The sequence below is a fragment of the Apostichopus japonicus genome, chromosome 12, assembly GCF_037975245.1.
Source record: "Apostichopus japonicus isolate 1M-3 chromosome 12, ASM3797524v1, whole genome shotgun sequence".
NCBI lineage: Eukaryota > Metazoa > Echinodermata > Holothuroidea > Aspidochirotida > Stichopodidae > Apostichopus > Apostichopus japonicus.
In genome coordinates, this window is record NC_092572.1 from 21,203,440 (window position 1) to 21,224,330 (window position 20,891).

General features: G+C 37.9%; 1 protein-coding gene across 1 annotated transcript; it reads right to left on the minus strand.

Moving 5' to 3' along the window:
* Positions 1-639: 639 nt before the first annotated feature.
* Positions 640-19,083, minus strand: LOC139977578 (uncharacterized). The gene is made up of 14 exons (XM_071986977.1): positions 18,350-19,083; positions 16,530-16,584; positions 15,691-15,876; positions 14,364-14,603; positions 13,506-13,694; positions 11,635-11,838; positions 11,149-11,283; positions 9,438-9,602; positions 8,097-8,336; positions 7,457-7,645; positions 6,630-6,848; positions 5,161-5,289; positions 4,405-4,533; positions 640-2,570 (listed from the first exon to the last, which is right to left on the minus strand). Exons 1-14 carry the CDS (start codon positions 18,353-18,355, stop codon positions 2,500-2,502), a joined length of 2,157 nt encoding a protein of 718 aa, XP_071843078.1. The 5' UTR covers positions 18,356-19,083; the 3' UTR covers positions 640-2,499.
* Positions 19,084-20,891: the final 1,808 nt, after the last annotated feature.

Consider the following 20,891-nt stretch of genomic DNA (forward strand, 5'->3'; position numbering starts at 1 on the left):
TACCCGCGCTCCGCGTCACTGCACTGTAGTGTACAATGGTCATCTACAACTTTGCGACACAGTTGTTAACATTAGTATTTCGGTAAAGACTCGTTGATTGCATTGGGCTTAACATATACGATGCTTTCTATCATTCCAACAACGTACAAAATACGTTTCTCGTTTTATGATGCAAGTGTTGGTGTAACATATAGGCCTATATAGTCACTTCTGCCGCATAATGAAAACTTTGATTGAGCCTGATGCTTTTGTTCTGACACATTAGTTGATAATATTGTTATGAAGATTTTGTTGCCATACTACATCAATGTTGTTACAATACATTTTGCAAATGGAGGACATTTTGGTAACAACATTAGTTTTAGTCGGTGAACAGTGTAAAACCTGTTAAATCACAGCCATTTATTTACACAGTGTGCACGCAATCCGCTTCTTGTCGATCATTTGTGATAATATCAAAGTTTCAAGCTGCTAAACTTTGATGAAATCATCTTCGGTAATATTTTCAGAGTTCTCATTTTGTTTTCAAAATGCTGTTTCATTACATCTTCAGTAAAGAATTGCAACAATGTTGATACAAATACTACAAACACTATACGAAACTGAATACTGTGCGAAATACTTGTTTAGTATTTTTAAAGATAAATTCAGCTCTGCATTTATAAGTATTCAAGAACACAACTAAGCGGTAGTTATAGCCTTTTGACTTTCAAATCTATTTCAAACTTTGATCATTGTTTATTCAAAAAAAAAATACATGTCTTTTTTCAATAGAAATGTTTAAAACTTTCTAACATTAATATTAAAATTATGTCTGCTAAGAAGGAGGATATACCTGCAACAGGAAATACATTTCTCAAAAGAAGCGTAGCTGGCCTTCTGAAGCGTTGCTGGTCGTATTGTCTTTTGCTCTTTTCCCGTGATGGATTGGTTTAGCAGCTGGGCAAAATTTCCATGGCAGGTTTCCTTTTATTATCACCCGCCGAGCGAAGAGAAAACGTCGCGGCAAAACCGGCACTCGTACAGATCCCTACTGAGTACAAAACTCGGTGAAACTTTTCCCGGTAATGACCAGCGGATTGAGTGGGTTAAGTCACCCTCACAACTGCTTAAATTGGAAATTTGAAGTTCCTATCAGAAATTGTACCTTATCATAATAATTATAATAATACCAAACACTTATATAGCGCGATAAGCACCTGCATCAATGCGCTTTACAAAAATAGAATAAATCTTATAAACTACACAATTAACACATGATTAAAATTCCCAATTAAATACAATGGAAAGATAACCTTAAAAAATGCATGTAAAATCAATGTAGACAGTTAAGAAAAGTTATGTTAAAACAACCACCAATGATATATACACTGCGATGAATAGTCCAAATCTCAAAAACAAAAAATATGACAAGTTAAAAAACAGTTTTAAAAAGATGCGTTTTCAGGACGAGATTTGAACAGAGTTGTAGTTTGTGGAGTTCTGAGTTGGAGAGGAAGGGAATTCCACATTTTTTGGCGCAACCAACGCGAAGCTTCTACAGTATGTTACCGTTTTGCAAGGAGTTTCTTGTAGGATAATGCAGAGATGAAGATCGTACAGTCCGACTAGGTTGATAATCTAAAACGAGGTCAGAGATGTACGTAGGTGCCTGGCCGTTCATGGCCTTGAAAGTTGTAAGAAGAAGCTTATACACAATCCTCTCGCGAATTGGCAGCCAATGTAACTCGAACATAACCGGGGAGATGTGGTCGCGTTTCTTGCTCAAAGTAATGACCCTTGCCGCCATATGCTGCGGATGCGCTGAAGCTCACTGAGTTCCTTATCCGGGAGACCGAAAAGAAGCATCTTGCAGTAGTCCAACCGGGACGAGATGAACGCATGAACCAGTTTCTCAGCAATTGCTTTATCAAGGTAACGACGTATCTTGGCAATTCTCCTGATGGCAAAGGACGCTGTCCTACACACACTATTTATATACCTGCTCATGGCAAGACAACTATCAAGTAGCACACCAAAATTGCGACCTTCCTTTGATGGAGAAATTGTACTGTTGCCGATATTGATGTTTACATTGACGACGTTCTTGGCAAATCGCGATGTGACATGGAGTTACTCGGTTTTGGAGTTATTCAACATGAGTTTGTCATGCCATCCAAGAGCGAATACCCGCAATGCAATTCTCAAGTGTGGTCACAGTTCTAACGCGATTTGATGGCGTAATCACCACGTATAGCTGTGTATCATTTGCGTAGGAGACACTGGAAAGGCTATGCTTATTAATGATGTCCTCGATTGGAGCATTTCAGGGTCGACAACTAAACCTTGAGGGACACCCCATTCAAGTCCAGTTGACATTGGGGGGGGGGGTTGGGGCGGGAGGGGTCAAACGGCCGGGGTTATACAAATCAATATATAAGACGTGTTATGTGGTTTCATCCTATGCGCCTCTTAGGACGACAATAAAGGTAAGAAGGACGGCGATGAAAGTATTACTCTTTACACCAAGACAGCCACAAGAAACAATAGTAAAGTCAGACCAAACGTCACTTTCATGTTACTGCTTCCACCTGAAAATAAAAGTAAAGAGATGTGAACCCTTACACTTTGCTTGAAGCTCATTACATTTATTACGTTGTTCACTATAGGTGAAAACTCCTATCTCAATCAAAGTTAACAGTAAAACTGATATCGAGTTTATCTAACCCGAGTCTTAATGCTCTCCATGTACAGAGACATGGGGTATGCAAATAGTTAAACAAGTTGGTAAAGAGAGGACATATTCTGCATGTAGCCATATCTTTTCATTGTACTCATAAATAGTTTTACCTGATATCCCAAGTTTAATGTTTTATTTGTATCTTGATTGTACCGGCCAGTGTTCGTTTGTGAAACTTTGTAGATTTATAGTAAAGGCTGCTCGTACCGAAGTTATAGCCATGAAATGATTTCCAATATAGAAAATTATAGTTTATAAAAGGTTCGTCTTTGTGTGTACCATATTAATTTGACGAGGCATAATCTCTTTTGTTTTCGAAAACATTTTCAAGTGATCGAAATAAAAAATGAACGGTATAATCTGAGTGACCCAATCGCAGTTGTCAGGTAATAACCTCATTTACTAACTTGACTGTATTATGGATGCCAGTAGAAAGAGAATACTGGCTTTATGGCATGTGAAGGATATCTTGACCATGCTGTTAACCTATTCCCATCCCCAAACGTGGCATTTCATTGCCTCGGACTCAGGCCTAATGGAGTCGGGAAAGAGGTTCAGAATATATAGCTCTGGTTTGTAGAGATATAGAGAGGCCTCTTTTATACCCAGTTCCTTGGTTGTTTCGATGCGTTCGTAAGTAAGCCTTTGGAGAATTATTTGGCTGTAAGATTCCATTACCATTCAGTACGTACTTGGGAAAATTCATCAAATGCAACTCGCTCTTAATAATATCAAATTCACAGGACGAAATTGACATAATTTAGGGGGAAAAAACATACTTTCGTTGGTCTACGGTAATATAATAATATATCGCGATCTATAAGAAACTATAAAGGTAGTTCCAGCAAGTTGCACAGTAACTTATAATAAGTTAAAGGAATAACGAAGGCAGGGAAAAAAGACAATGTATCTTATTCAGTAACCTAAAAACTCTCTAATATTCGATTTTTATGTTAACCGCTTCCTGTCTGACTGAATACGCTCCCTTTCGAAATTGGCTCCTAAGGCCTCACCACAATGCACAGTATACGCCGCCTTTTGATAACGTAATACGCCTAAAATTCCATATTAATGACGTCACCGAACCGAATTGTACAGTTGCTTATAATAGCGTTTTCGACTTCAATATATTGCGCATTTATATGCATCTGTGTTATAACATGATAACACGTAACACGTGTTATGTGAGGCACAATTTATTGCGGCCTGTGTTAAAAAAAATATATAAAAATATAAAAAATATAAAAATATTTTATATTATATAAAAATATAAAAAATAAAAAAAAAATAAAAATAAAAAAATATATATATATAATACCACTACGATTTACTGTATTGTATCTTTAACATATCTAGCTCTCGCATGCTCCCAAGAACAAATATAAGCTCACACCTTTTCGGCTTGGGTGATGGATGACGTTCGGCTTACTGTGGATTCACCACTAGCCAATTTTAAAAACGAGCGTATTCAGTCAAACAGGGTAGCGGATAACTTAAAAATCGAATATTAGAGAGTTTTTAGGTTACCGAATTAGATGAATTGTCTTTGATCCTTGCCTTCGTTATTCGTTTCAAAATACGGTGCTCGTGTGAACGTACGAGCACGATTATTTGTCGTTGCTATCGTATTGTATTTGTGTGTGATCACAAAAGTTAGGCCTATCACAAACTTCGCATTCTCTTACCAGTGCACTCCAGTGTATCCGCATCCACCTTGTAGTTTTCTTTGCAGACACATTGCGGGCCTGTGTTGATGTCAAGGCACACTGTATTGATTTTGTCACAGGTGAATTTCTCACACGTTACATCTTGTTCTAAACAAAAACAAAAAAACACAGTAACGACAAAACAGCTCCGCTGAGTCTGAAACGAACCTGGAATTTCATTATAGTTTGAAACATCCCTGATCAAGGCTGACACGAGCATCCTCATACACACTGCTAACGTAGTGACATAGTTTAGCATAAGTTTACCATTTATTATTTCATATTTTAGTACATTAAGCGTACATTTCCCACATGTATCGTATATCGTGTTTTCCCTAAGCACAATGGAAGCGTTTCAAGTAACGTAGACGGAAATGATGACAATTACCCAACTTAAGGAGGCAGAAAGTTACACATTTTTGAATAATTTCAAATAAAGCATTTTTGTTGTAAAAAAAAACATGTATATTAATTAATTGAATTGTATCTCCCGTAAGAATTAATATAACGTATAGTTTAGCATAACGTTGTGTTGTATTTTCATTTACTCTATACTTGTAGTTTTCTTTACTCTGTTCTATTTTATACACATTTTATTCTTTATACACAACGATGTAAAACACTTGTCGTAAACCTGGCTTTGAATATCTTTCTTTTAGTGATTGTTACGGCAGTTAAAGTAGATTGGAAACAGAAATAAAAACTTTTCGGCAAACCACTTTTTTTTTTAAGTACCTATGATCTTGCATTCCTTTCGCTCATCGTGTTGATAGCCTGGCTCGCAGACGCATTCTGGTCCGTTGGCTGTATCAGAACAAACTTCGTTCGGTTTGTTGCAGAAATTGTCATCCTCACAGGAAATATCTGAAAATGAAACACGATGAAAATGTGTGTTTTAGTGTTTGACTGATCTCACTCTTAACAATCATTTCTTATTATGAGATTCCCCGACTTCAGTGGTAACAACTGTGATATGATAGAAAGGAAGAAACGAGGTTGTTAGTTCGACATACAGTTGTAATTTTGGACGCTGGTGTGCTGGGGAGGGGTTTTTCGTTTCGCTGCGTGCGGGTCGTCCTTCTGTACGTTTTTGAATGTTTCAGTGGGGGGGGGGTTGGGCGTTTTGTCTCTGCAGGTCGGCGGGCGTATGTTTTTTTGGCTCGCTAGACCTTAGTTTCGTTAATTGGTTTTATTGTTTAGTTCCTTGATATTGGTCTGTCTTCGTATGACACGTTATGCATTTACACTAATATGTCGTGCCAACCCTATTTGATAACGGTGTGCCTTTTACGTAAGTTGCTCAGCTGAACCCAAAACGTCTCTGGTAGGTGGACCTTCAATTATACGTTATCGGTGTTAATTGAGTTGAAAGACTTAAAGGTTTCTCGGCTTTTTGGCTAAGATCATGTGTAGTATCTGTTCCCTTTCGAAGAGAATGGTGATGCACACCCGACGATGATCACAACTGTCACAGTCCCGATGCAAGGGACTGGGGCTGAGAGCGGATCAGTCGTTTGGTAGTTTGGTTTTCGTGTCCAGGTTCTCCCTGGGTGACTTTTTCTTACAAAGTATCGGTGTTAAGTGAGTAGAAAGACTTAAATGAGAAATAATAACACTCTCAACATTCTGTGACAAGGTTATTGGTTATGATGTTCTATGATTGGGCAATGCATGCAAGACATGTTCACTGGTAGTTTTACTCGAAACCCACATTGTATAGGTACATTGTATAGCTTGCACATATACAGTTTTGCCCATAGGCGTAGGTGCCGAATTTGAATGGGGGGGGGGGGGCTGTAACGACTTGGCCGCAAAAATATAACTAAAAATTTTCCCGTTCATTTCATATAGGCATGCATCGGTTATTACAATGCATCATCCGCGGGAAACTATTGTACTCAGCGAAATGTCTTTTGTAGATGCAGGAAAAGCATGGAGGGCCAATTATGTCAAATCTCTCTTTTACATTTCATTTATTTCGTCTATACATAAGAAATATAGAACAAAGTGGTATAGTATAAACAGGACACTAGAAAAACAGACTTTTTTTTAAACTATTGATTGCAGTTCTCTTTCTCTTTCAGAAGGTGCCCGAAAAATTATCACCAAATTGTCCGAATTTTCACAAAATATTTGGTTGGGGGAGGAGGGGGGGGGGGGGGGGCGTAACCATTGCTTATTAACCAAAGCGAGTTCTCACTCACCTTTTGTTGTACAGGTATCTATATCGCAATCACATACATCCTCTGAGCAAAAACAGGCCGGAGCATCAATCACAATAGCGTCAAAGTAAAAGTAATAACTTGAGTACTCATATTGTAAATTATCTCTGATTTCGTCCATTATAAGACACCCTTGGTCCTTTCCGTCGGTGTAATCCTTTGGAATACAACGCCTCTCTATGACCTCAGCTCGTCCTCCCACTGAGAAGAGTAAGAATGTAACCTAATGCATTATACGGCCTTTCACATCATCCCTGCGTACTTTCACTCATGAATCAACGACAACTGCTTCGCATATGCGATATGTAAGTTGTATATAATATATGTATATAATATATGTTTATAATATATGCATATAATGTGTACACATATATAATGTTTATGTATATAATGTATATATATAATGTATATTATAATGTATGTGTAAATATAATGTATATGTATATGTAAAAATATAATGTATAGTGTATATGTAAAAATAAAATGTATAATGTAAATATAATGTATATGTATATAATGTAATATATGTATATAATATGTAATATGCGATATGTAATCAACGGCAACTGTTTCGCATTTGAGGAATGACAATAAAGTTAACTTAAAAATTACACAGTATAAAAATTCACATGTACGGTGTTCTTTTCTATACAAAATTTGGAAATATGGACGGTCGCTCTGTTTAAACTCAAAGCTACCTGTGCATGCTAACTCTGTAAGTAAACATAGTTGATAGTTGTTTTATGCAAGGGACAGAAGTATAGTACCCAACCCCCTGTGCCTACGACTTGGATAAGAAAATGTTTTACCTCCATCAAGGAAGTACGTCAAATTCCCATGGACCTTCAAGCAGGCATGATCAGGGTTGCATGTGATGTAAACTACATCCGACGAGGTCAGATCTCCATTTATGCATGCTTGGTTCAGAGCTCCATTTTGTTCATCCTGGTGGTCTGGAAAGTATCGCGAGTAGCAAGAGATACACTGCAGTCCCATGACTGAAAGAGTTTAGGTAAATTACCGAAAGAATATGCAACGATTTTTTTTCAGAAATGAAAAGTTTCTAATACCTCATAATAATCTTTATCTATATCCTCTTGTTACTGGTGCAATGTGTCGTTGTCGACGTTTGATGGAGTACGGTAGGTATTCGCTTCCACAGAGGGTGTTCATATCGTGCTCTAAAATGAGGATCAGCAATCCAACATGGAAATCCCCATGACAAAGTTACTGGTATCGTTACATATGTTATTAAAGCAGTACGTAATAGTTGTATTTGCGCTGGATGTTCCTTTGAAAACTCTTGTGGGTTTTTCACATCAGCATCTAGTGTGATAGATCTCATGTTATTGCAAATACAAACTCACGGGTGGAAAATGTGTCTCCCAAATCTTGAAGCTAACAAAGTTGAAACTGAACGTAACATATATGGAATCAGTTTTTACGTACCATCATCATCGGGGTAGTGAGGATGTATCTGTCTTTCGAAGTCTTCGACGTTTGTATTGCAGTCGTTGCCAATGCAGAAGCAGGCTTCTCCGGTGAAACTGGTTCTTGGAAGCTCACTGTTGGTATCGTTAAAACTCAGGATGTCTCCGGAGCGCGGATCTGACAAGCATTTGGCATCACCATGAAAGAGTGAGCGATGTTCACATCCCCGCTGTATCACATTTATGACGACATCACCGTCTGTAAGATCAAGCAGAATGGTAATCCTATAGTTTATATACCACCGTTGATATATTATGTGTGTGGCAATGTATTTGTATCCGTCCTTATGTATAGAAAGATTGATAACAAATTTTCACTTTTAGCTTTCAAATTGTAATTTTTTTTAGTCAATCTGTTTTATCGCTTTACTCTTTACCAGTGCTTTTAATCGTTTTTCGATCTCATATTCCTGTTTTTATCTGTATATGGTATATGTATTTACTGTTTTATGTATTTACTGTTTTATGTCATTGTATATTCTAGATTGTTTGTAAAGCGCACAGATGCATCGCGCGTAGTGCGCTATATAAGACTTTATTTACATTACATTACAAGAATTGATATATATTACACAATATCTAGGTGCCAACAATCCTTTTCCTGTGACTTGAAGACGATTGCTTGACAATTACTGCATCAAAACAATGTCCTCCATAGCAATTTGCATTGCGCAGATATTATGTTTTTCTGTTTCTTCATAATATTAATAATATTTTTCCATAGAGTCTCTTTTGAAGAGGAATCTGTCATGATGAAATCACAGGCCACCCACTGTGATCCACTTCATGTCATCCTCTCAAAATAGGTAATATTCAACCAACCATTGAGCCTATCGAGTTTAGGACTATAGACATTGACATGGGGCTTTCAATAAACCTTATGGATTTGTTTCGCTTGATACGATAGGCGTTTAACCGTGAATTATAGAGACACATATTAATGACTCTGTGTGCTCTGTTATCCTTTGTTTTGAGGATCACAAATAAATGACATACAGTACGGCCGCCCATTGCATACTACATCACAATGGATGTAAGAGATTTGTAAACACTTTCCAACAGTGATATGCATCAGTTTCGAAGATGTAGTTGCAAAGCTTACACATAATAAATATATTTAATTCACAAGTGAGAGGATTCTGTAGGACTTGCTGTATATATGTTTGTATTACTGAAAGTGTATCGCAGTCTATTAATACTTATACTTTTTTTTCTTCTTTTTTTCGTTTACGACCTGTGTATAGGCCGATTTCCGATTGTGGACCATAAATTCAAATTCAATTCAATAATATGTACTTACATCCTTCAGAGTACCTCGTCTCTGTTCCCACGACGGTTGCACACACGGACTCGGGACCACATGTATAAGATAGACCAAGACCTCTCTCGCATTGCATATCCTCTAGTGCCTTACTCGTAGTGAAGTCACTCACAAAATGGCGGCTGCTGCAGGTGATGCATTGCTCTGTCAAAAAGTATCAAAAGCAATTAAATGTTTCTGTAAGGAACACTTAGATGCATGGTTTTCTCTTGCTAAAGAAATTATTACGAACTGTTCTGTTCTGTACGGGAATGATTCCAAACAACTATCCTGTGGGGTGTTTTTTCGTATTCCTCTTAGCGGGGGCGGCGTGGTTTTGCGTTGTTTGTGGGGCGGTAGTGCTTTTGGGCGAGGACATTGGTAAGCCTACGAGTGGGCCACCTTTGCGTGGCTTTTAGCATTGGTCATTGACGGTGGGCACGATAGGCGTTCTAGTTACAGTTTTGTTTTCGGCCTTTTGGCTAAGATCATGTGTAGTATCTGTTCCCTTTCGATGGGAATGGTGATGCACACCCGACGATGATCACACAGTCACAGTCCCGATGCAAGGGCACTGGGGCTGAGAGCGGATCAGTCGTTTGGTAGTTTGGTTTTCGTGCCCAGGTTCTTTCCTGGGCGACTTTTCCTTTAAAAAAAAAGTTTTGTTTTCATTGGGGATCTGCATGGGGTTCGTAGCGCCGTGTTGGCCATGGCGTTTAGTTCTTAAGACCGATCCACGTAAAACATACGAAGCGCAACGAGAGAGTTTGGAAGTGATTTCTGTTTGACCAGGTATCGTTCATGGTTGGATAGCATGACTGGATTATAGACTGCTACATTGCACCAGGTTGTATAGGCTTTGTAAGTAATTTCTATGCCTCTTGTGACATTTTGGCGTCCCTATGGTTGGTTCACTTGGACTTGACAGTAGTAGCTTTATTTGAAGATTTCCTTTCGATCTAAGATGTGGACAGGGTATTATTTGATAATATCGCTTATTTTGTATTGACTTTTAACTGACCAAACATTATGCATTTGAATGTGATGCAAATGTCACGTATGAGATATGTCTCTGAACAGGTATGGAAGCTTCATTAAGCTTATTTTAAATTGCATTGATTCATTTACCAATAGTCAACGAAGCCTGTCTTAAGGAGTGTTCCTTACACTTGAACCTGTCCAATTGAGACTTGATTCTCCATTTTTTGTTTAGTTAATGATATATCACTAATAGTAAGAAATACCTTAGTTACATTTTTAATTCAATATTTCATATTAGCAGTCTTCATGCGATTCATACTAAATCAAGTCACAATGACTATCATGATTATCGTGTATTATCGTGGAATCACGCATATGTCGTATAGTTTTACAATACTGTTACATTCGGTACCTAAACACCAACACACGAGGGCCAAGGAACACTGTCAACAACAAAAAGATCCCAATAACTGGCTAGAGTGCGTATAGGTACTAACAATATCCTTTGTTTGTTGCTACATTTTGTTTGCATCCGTGGCATTCTCAGTGCCGTTCTGGCCATCAAACTTTTGGTTCCGCTTGGTGGATCAAGTAAAAAGCACTGACAAATACCCCCCCTGTTCCAAGGGTGGATGTATGGCGTGAAGATAGACAAGAATATATACGCAATGTTAACAAACTACACAAATATATTTTGTATTGTAAACCGCGCGTTTAAATACTCCCTTACCTGTTACTGACCGACATTGAAACCTGTCATCGAATCCGAACCCATCTAAACATTCACACCTTGGTGCAAGATTTCCGTCAACACATACCTCATTCTCACCGGGGCAGAAATCAAACTCAGCACAGGTTCTTCGTACTATAGAGATAACATTGCAGAAAACATTTTAGAAAATGTAATACCATTTTTCCAAACCTTGGTATATGATCATCGGAGAGGATTGTTATATTCTTAGGGTATTGGTGATTGTAGAACTTAAGAACATTATCTATAGCATGGCATATGCCATCAACTAAATACATTGACACGTTCTTTTGTTATTCATAATATGCCTTAGTGGGACTTAGTGGGACTCGATGACATGTGATTCTTCAAACTTTTCACAAACCATCAAACTTAGGTCTTAGACAACGTCCAATGTTGGGTGGATCACCTAAATAGTATATCGTCATGATGTTTCTATGTCTATTGCTCTACGATGATACCTACCGTTATTGAAACATACTTCGGGGTCACAATCACACAGAGAAGTATTACAGTAGCATATCCCTCCCATGAATTCAATAGTATCTATAGCGCTGTACGACCCAAAAGTATCGGAAAGTGCAGATTCAGGAAGACATCCTTTGTCCATGTTAACTTGCTCATCTGGCAACAAACATCTACGCTCATGCAATTCAGCAGGAAAATCGACTAAGTGAAGAAAATGAAAAACATGCATGTTCTTTTTAATCGTGACGGCAGGGCCTTTTTTCTAAGAATTCAGAAGTGGAGGGGGGAGGGGGGGAGGAAACAAATCCAAGAAGAGACTTTTACCAATCCCTGTCCCTTTCCTCTCCTTGGCAAGAAGGACAGATTTTAAAGGACGTAATTTTGCAAATGTTTGAGATCAAGTCACATTTCCGAAAAAGCAGATGGAATATGTGAGAGAAAAAAATATCGCATTTTCGAAAAGTTCGGAGATAAGATCAGTGTAAACATGGAGATAAACAAAAAAGCTGAAAATATCAAAGTCCTATTTGGGCCACGGTTACAAAGATATGAATATATTCCAGGGTATATCTTCAAACCCCAACGGTTTTCCGCTACCTCACTTTTTGATGGTTTACTAAGCCAATGCTGTAATGTCTTTGAACCCATTGGATCCAGGGAGTGACAAATCCAAACCAAACTTACCATAAAATATGAGGGCAGGCTTTTACGTGTCCTTAGAAATCAAATTCGTCACAAAAGCTCTTTCCATATTTGGGAAAGATCATTCTATCACATAACTGTGATGCAAAAAGTCCCTAAACTTTACCCTAACTTCATGTCAATGTGCAGATCCATCGACCTTATTCTCTCCTGTTAGAGGATGAGTTTTCAGTTCATTTGTCAAAACCCTATATTACAGCTCTATGTTAGTATGAATGAATGCAGAATTTGGGATCAATTTGTCGATTTGTATATTAGGGTGAAGGTCGAAGATTTCCAGACTTTCCATAAATGCAACAAAAAATAGAAAATATGAAATAATACGTATAGACCTACACGGTGGACCACACGGAGAGGGGGGGGGGGGGACTACTCTACTGGGGGCAACACAGTGTACTGGGGGCAACACAGTGTACTGGGGGCAACACAGTGTACTGGGGGCAACACAGTGTACTGGGGGCAACACAGTGTACTGGGGGCAACACAGTGTACTGGGGGCAACACAGTGTACTGGGGGCAACACAGTGTACTGGGGGCAACACAGTGTACTGGGGGCAACACAGTGTACTGGGGGCAGCACAGTACTGAGGGCAGCACAGTGTACTGAGGGCAACACAGTGTACTGGGGGCAACACAGTGTACTGAGGGCAGTGTGTTGCAAATGGCCCCGTTTTTTATGTGAGTGAAATGCTGTGTAACTCGTTGCGTGATGTGGTTTGTGATCCTTTTTTACAAAGGGCAAGATCGGAAAACACCTCAGACAGGGATCAACTTGTTTGTGCTTGACAACCGTACATACACCTCTCATACAATCGATTTCAATTCAATTAATTGGACCTTTCTTAACATTCTGAACAATTGGTATCACGCTACGCATACCACGCCTGTGGGTGGGAACGGTGGTAAGTATTTTATGCACTATACGCGTACGAGTACTTTTATGCACTATACGCGTACTTTATGCGTATATACGCGTATATACGCGTATATACTATAAGCTATACTATACGCGTATTTTATGCACTATACGCGTAACACGAAACCATGCCCACTGACCATGAACAATCACTAGTAATCCTGTTTAAAAAAAGCATGCAACCACTTTCATAACGCAAAAACAAATGCGCAGTGCCATATACAGTTAGATGACTATGACAGTAACTTACATCCTTCAGAGGAATATGTCACCTCACCCCGAATGTTAACGCATACACTTCCTTCAAAGCAGGTGACGTAATTGACCTGATCGCTGGTCAGTTGTCCTTCCTCGCAGTCACGGCTGATAAATGATGGATCATTTAGTGTATCTTCATGAAATTCCAAATGACTGCATACTCTGCACTGCAGACCGGGAGCTTTAAAGACGAATAAAATGTTAAAATATAACAAACATGGTTCTTCCCTAGGCAAACGTGTTGCAATTCTGTCGCTCACCATCAGGTGCGTACATTCACAATCATTTGAAGGGGAATAGAGCGATTTAGATACTAGTATGGACCGACTTCAGTGACTGGCTAAGCAACGTTACGAAAAGTAAACCAACAGAAACGGCATGTTGTGTATAATTACAACTGCGCACTTATTGGCTGGGAAAACGGAGGGTCGGACGAAGTGCCCGGTTCCGGCAACAATTAAAAAAATATAAATATACATATATATATATATATATGAAGTAGAAATGTTTTATTTATGTTATATATATATATATAGAAATGTTTTATTTCTCTAGAATGTATTTCAATGCTCATGTAAGAGGGGGGGGGGTGAGGGGGGCAAAGCCTCAGAAGCTGCAGGTTTTTTGGTATAACACCACGAATTCGACTCCAATTTTGAGACTTGAGTTTGGGGGTTGTTTTTGAGTTCGTATAGTGCCGTCTTGGTCGTGACGTTTTCGTTTCGCTGTGGGTGTTGAGGGCCATGTTGGTACCATTAAAGGATTATTTATGTCACTGAGAACGAGATTATATGTAGATTACATTACTTGACGATGTATTACTATACAATAAGGTGATATAAAGTCTTACTGTTTGGTGGAGGCGTGTGTGGTCTAAAAGGCCTATCGATGGGTGGTGCCATTACATTATTGCATGCGTTTGTATCACAATGGCATAGTTCTCCTAAGAAGCTGACCAGTTCGCTTCCCCCACCAAGTGGGTACTGTCCAACCACCGGACTGTTCTCAGTAAGTGGTGCACAAGTATCTACTCCCAACAAGGCTGTTTCCACACAATCACGAATTACCACATGCAGATCAATATTTCCGTCTGTGAACAAAAGAAGAAGCTATAATTTAACTAAGAATTGCTTATCTTAAACATATGCCAGTTCCATCGAAAATCTCCAGAAAACATTGTGAAAGTAATTATTTTCGCTATAACAAGTAATTATAATTCCACTAGTTGATGATATTTCTGCCATGAGAGTCTTGTAATGGTTTTTAAAGGTAGTGCGTTTTCTGTTAACACCGTTGTCACCAAAGTAAGGAAATATCGGCCTCGAAAGCAATTATTATATAGGTATAGCTTAGTCCTGGAATTGGTTCAAAGTGGGGTTTTGAATATTCACGTATTAGGAATGTAGTCCCGTAGCTTTACACCGTGGCCCAACAAACAGAAACGTAAGAACTCGGGGGGGGGAGGGGGGGGGGCTTCGTTGAAGACTTTTTCATCATGAAAATTGCCCAAACATTTAAACATGATTAAACTGATCATTGTTTAAGAAGAAAAACAAATTAAGGGTCGTTCAAAATCAGGCAGACGTAAATATCTCGATGAAGACTCTAATGAAGTAATATAAGTGGCGGTGAAAGAGAGAGATGAAGTTTCAGCATAAATGAATATTAATTCAACTTCATATACCGTTTGCAGTAACGTTCTCTAATCCAACTATTGTAAGCATAAACGTGCACGCATGGAGATGGTACTAAAATATTGGGAAATGTCTTATTAAAGGGTATGAAGACTCGCGCAAAAAGAAACGTCTAATGCCGGTAATCTGACCTAGTTTCGAATGAGGTGCAACAGAAGTGTTGGACACCACCATCGATCCCATAAAATACGCACACAGCTTGCTACCGTCGGTAATTAGGCACTAGTGTACATTCAGTACATACTGCTGCGGTCAATACCCACAGCACAGTGTACAAACGATATAGCGATGGATATCCCAGGTCCAGCTAAAGATAACAAGGTATCACTTTTCATTACTGTCTGAATTTTGTAGCGACAAACAGAAAACTTCACTTGCAAGCAATACAACGGAAAGTTAACATTTTCAGAGCGCGGCACGCGGTTTGGGGCGAGTCTTCAATGCCTTTAAGCTTCTCGGAGAAATTGAAATATGTTTACTTACAACCACTAAAGAATTGAGTCTCAGTGCCGATGATGGTGATGCAGGCGTACCCGGCAGGACAGGTAACCACGTGACCGATTCCGAGTTCACACTCTGGATCCTCATACACAGAAACCAAATCACTGTATCCTATGTCTTGAAAGGTGGTACTGCTACAGTACACACACTCCACCCCTGCCGTTTGTCCTTGTCAAAAACAGGAAATACATGTTAGAGAGGAATATAGTAGTGAGAACCATTCCTGTGTATCATGGATTTCAACATGGATTTGAGGTAAAGCGTAATAAAATTTACGTAAAAGTATAACGTATTGAAAAAAAATACATATCATTGATTTCTCGCTGAATCCGAGTAATGAATAATTATAAGTTGTACGTAACTTTTGAGATGAGAGCGTATATAAGCTGTATAAGCTCTATAGCAACAATACGTAGCATAAGTGTAGTAAACCATTGAGACTCTGTCTCAAATTTGATTCCTTTTATTCCTGTTTAAATTTTCATACAAAATAACTAGGATAAAATAGGATGTATATATGAAAATAAGTAAGTAATTTATTAGTGTGAGTAGAAGAGAGACAGATTTAAAGAAAATAAAAGATATAAGAAGTTCAATAATTAAATGTTAATAAATATTGAAATACTTCAAAGGATTATAGTAAAGGATCTATAAAATAAAGGCATTTCTAAACAGTGTGATTCTAAAACATATTGCACCTTATTGCACCTGTATATTATTGCACCTATAGAGAAGTCAATTCAAGATGTAGAGGATGATCTACAGGCAAGTATATTTTCGGTCAGTCCAACAAAGTTAGTACGTATATTATATAGATTTACCTTGTATCAATGTTACAGTCGTAACACAGACCAGGAACAATTGAAGTAGTAGAATCTGCATTGAAAGAAATAACAATCATAATTAATATTATTTGGCGCCTTGAATGTTTTCATCTGATTTTGGATATTTTTCATATTAGTATTATTTACATGCATGAATTAAAAGTAAAAATTTAATAATGAGGATGATGATAAAGATAGAGTCACGCAACAAAGAATCCTGTCAAATCGATGTCCGCCGAGGAATACTATTTCTTGTTTTACCTCTCTACCCCCGCATGTGATCCATGATAATTATAATTATAATAAAAATAATAATAATAATGATAACAATAATAACAATAAAATTTAAAAAAACTGTCATGTTGATAATATTTACGTATTCTAGGATCGAACAGATTCTATAATTAATCGTTAGTTAATAAGATAAAATAAATAAATATCAAACTATAAAAAAAATTCACATCTCAGTATTCATATTACGATTTTCATATCAGAGATCTTGATAGATAAGATTTGAATGTTTAAATATGTCTATTTTATGAAGTTACGCCATTCAGAAACAAGATCTTAATTATGCAATATCTGATCATTAAGAAATTAATCTTATAAGATACAAAATGTTATTATCTAAATATATTATAGCATTATAACATATTGGGATATCGAGATAAATTCTTGTTGTATCCATTAAGATATTGACATATAAAGATAACCTTCAAATTCCTAATAGCATAATAAGTTATCATCACGAAATAATAATAATAATATATATATATATGTTGATACTAGTTGAGACTAGTGGAACACTAGTAGTTGTAACTCGGAGTTTCACGCGTTATAGCGATCGTCAGACAACTCTGACGATCGCTATAACGCGTGAAACTCCGAGTTACAACTACTAGTGTTCCACTAGTCTCAACTAGTATCAACATATATTCCGCTCTGTCCACTGGACATAGAGCACTCTGCGCCAAGATAGACGCCAACCAACCAACTCTATATATATATATATATATACTATTAAAACTATTATACTATTAAAACTATTATACTATTTATACTATTAATACTATTACTATTATACTAATACTACTAATATACTAATATTACTATTATACTAATACTACTAATATACTAATATTACTATTATACTAATACTACTAATATTACTATTATACTAATACTACTAATATACTAATATTACTATTATACTAATACTATTATACTATATATACTATTATACTATTAATATAGTATACTATTAATGTGTGTAAGATGAAAATTGGAAAAAATGCCCAAGGTTCAACTTTTGGTCAATTACCTCTATGGTTGAAAGAAATAAACTTGACTAGTCCAGGTAATGACTAACATACCCATTGAATTGTAGCATTGAAAAGTTTAGGAACATCACGTTGAACCCAGACGATGTTCTTACCATTGTAACCATATGGTCTACGGGCGTCTCCTAGTTTTGATTTTCATGTAATCTTAAAGTTTAGACTAAAATTATTATATTATTTCGGACAATCGTTACCATTATTTCTTCTTTTCGCCCCAAAAGGCGCGATTTGCTCTAACTTGTTAACTTGGCTTATCAGTTATTGACAAATTGACGGTTATACAATGGCCGCTTGTAGGAACGTAGGCGCCATGCATGTACTGTGGGTCTAAAGGCTATAAATCATATATGGTTATGAGAAGTAACGGATTCTATGGTATATTTAATACATCACTGCAGCAGGAACACAAAACAGGTAAGTTTTAAATAACAAGAATCCATTAATACATATATATGAAATACATTTATATATACTTACATTCATTATGCGAGATAAGTAAGTCCAAGTTCTATCTTCAAATGGGGATTGCCGTGTCTTTGTGTACCATCTCGGTGACTCCTTGTTCTCATCAACAAGTAAACTGATTACCGTGTCATGTTCTGGTTTGCTTTTAAAGGTACAGTCTTGAACTAAACTGTTCTTCTATAGTTGTGGCAATATTCATCTAATTTCAATACTGATCAACTATGGTAGTTTTTTTTCCCCTTTTTTCAGGTTTGAAGTACAGCACAGATATGATGGAAATTTATTTTCCAAGTTGAAATTAAACCGGTCACATGCATATGTAAGACGGACTTATGTTTTGCTGTCGTGTATAGGCTACGAGAGAGATAAGATAACAAATGACTGACGCAAACACACATACAAAAACGAACATATGGTAAGATACAAATACCTAGATGGGGGTGAACGCTTTAAATGGTAGGTGTGAAACAGGCGTTCTTGATAACCGACAGAGCATGCACAGGATGACAAAGGGACCAACACTTTCTGGGTGAGAGACTTAACAGGTCATGGTTGCGTCAGCTCGCTTCTTCAACTTGAAGTTGACGTTGGGGTGACTGGCAGCGCCTCAGATGTACATAATGGGCTTGGTCACAGCAGCATTGTTCTCAGCGGTTACATATATACTTTAGAGTGTTAGTACTTGATGACTAGCGATGGGACAGAGTTCATGAGAACACCGTTTTTGATAAAAAGCTGCAAACATGACGCTACAAAAATCAACTCGCATTTAATATTATAAATGTTTTTATTTTATTTTATCAACTCTCAATCAGACTAGGAATGAAGTGAAACCAGGTGCGTATCCAGGGGGGGGGGTTGTTGGGGGCGCGCGCCCCCCGGGTAAGGAAAAGAGGAGAGAAAAAAAAGAGAAGAAAAAAAGGGAAAAGGAGGGGAAAAAAGAAAAGGAGGAGAGGAAGGAAGGGAAAAGAAAAAGAAAAAAGAGAGAAAAAGGAGAAAAGGAGGGAGTAGAAGATAGCCAAGACCTCGGGAAGAGAAAGATCCCTATTATATACACAGGGTAGCCAGTGACAGATCAAGGATTACGGAGGGGGTGTGCGCCTCACCCTACCCCTTACCCCGACAACTCCATTTTTGACGTTTCCGTTTTTCCTCTCTCACTAATGTACTTGAACTCGACCGAGTCGTCGGGGAACATAACGCATTTCGGGAAGGGGGCGACCGCCCCCCCCCCCGAGCAAATGTTCTTATGACATCGCTAGTAATTTCAAAATAGACAATGCTTAGATGCAACTTACAAGGCCTGGGAAGTGTCATTTCCAGCGATCTGGGAGGCATTTTCGGCCAAAATTTTTCTTGTACGCTTCGCGCCAACTCATGGTGGCGCTTCGCTTAGATAGTTTGCCTACAGGCTTCGCCCCTCCCTTGGCAATTACTCGCTACACGCCTGTTCGAATTTGTAAAGCAAAGAGCAGATATAACATCATATCAATGAGCATTGAAATGTATGTTCCACGATGTACAGCCTCAAAAACTGTCAATGTGTGTAAGTCAAAGGCGTAGGAGCCAGATTGGATTGGGGGCTGTAATGACTTGCCCGAAAAAAAGCCAAAATTTTTCGCGCGCGAAGCGCGCATTCAACATATCGATGCCAATATCATATAGGCAAGATCGCTCATTACATTGTATGGCATCGTGTACCGCACGGTCCGTCAAAGTTCCACAGTATACCGCCGGATGCTAATGTAAACAACCAAATGTCTTATGTAGATGGAGAAAAACCATACAGATCCATTTATGTCAAAACTCTCTTTTACAAAGGTAATGTCGGCCAAGCTTACAACTTTATTTCAATTACCAAGGAGATCATTTTAAGCTATTAATTGCTATTTATTTTTCTTTCAGTAGGTGCCCAAAAAAAATGGGAAAACAATTGGGGGGGGGGGGCTGCAGTTCCCGCCTCCTACGGGACCTACGCCTATGAGTGAAGTGTTCGGTTTCGATATACCTGATATCGGAAATATCTGCTATTTTTCTGTTCCTTCAACCAAGTTTTGTAAAAGCCATTATAACAGGTTGCAATATTTCTACACCAATCAATTAACTGTGTCGGAATTTTCCAAAATTTCCAAAACCAACATTCTTCATCATACTTTCCTCTACTCGTTCAATTTTGACCTGTCTGTTAGGGGTTCAAGGAGGTTTTTCTATATTGCTTGTCTATAGATTGAATTTTATGCAACATTATGGGTATGTTTTCAAGTGATTTTATTCACGAGAAAAGGGAATTTTCAAATTCTCAACAAGTAATGGGCTTAAAACCTTGAAAAGTCGGGCTTTCGGATATTGTGGGCCGTGACGTAGAATAACCTACAAAAGCAATGATCCATAGGACATGCAATCAGGTCGAACATGATGTGTGACTGGTGCCAATCTTCAAAAAGGTTATGGATGGAAAAAAAACTTTTGGGAAATACTTGGTTCTCAGGCAAAAGTGTACATCTGGTTGCTCATTTTCAAGCCCGATATATATATATCTATATATAGATATATA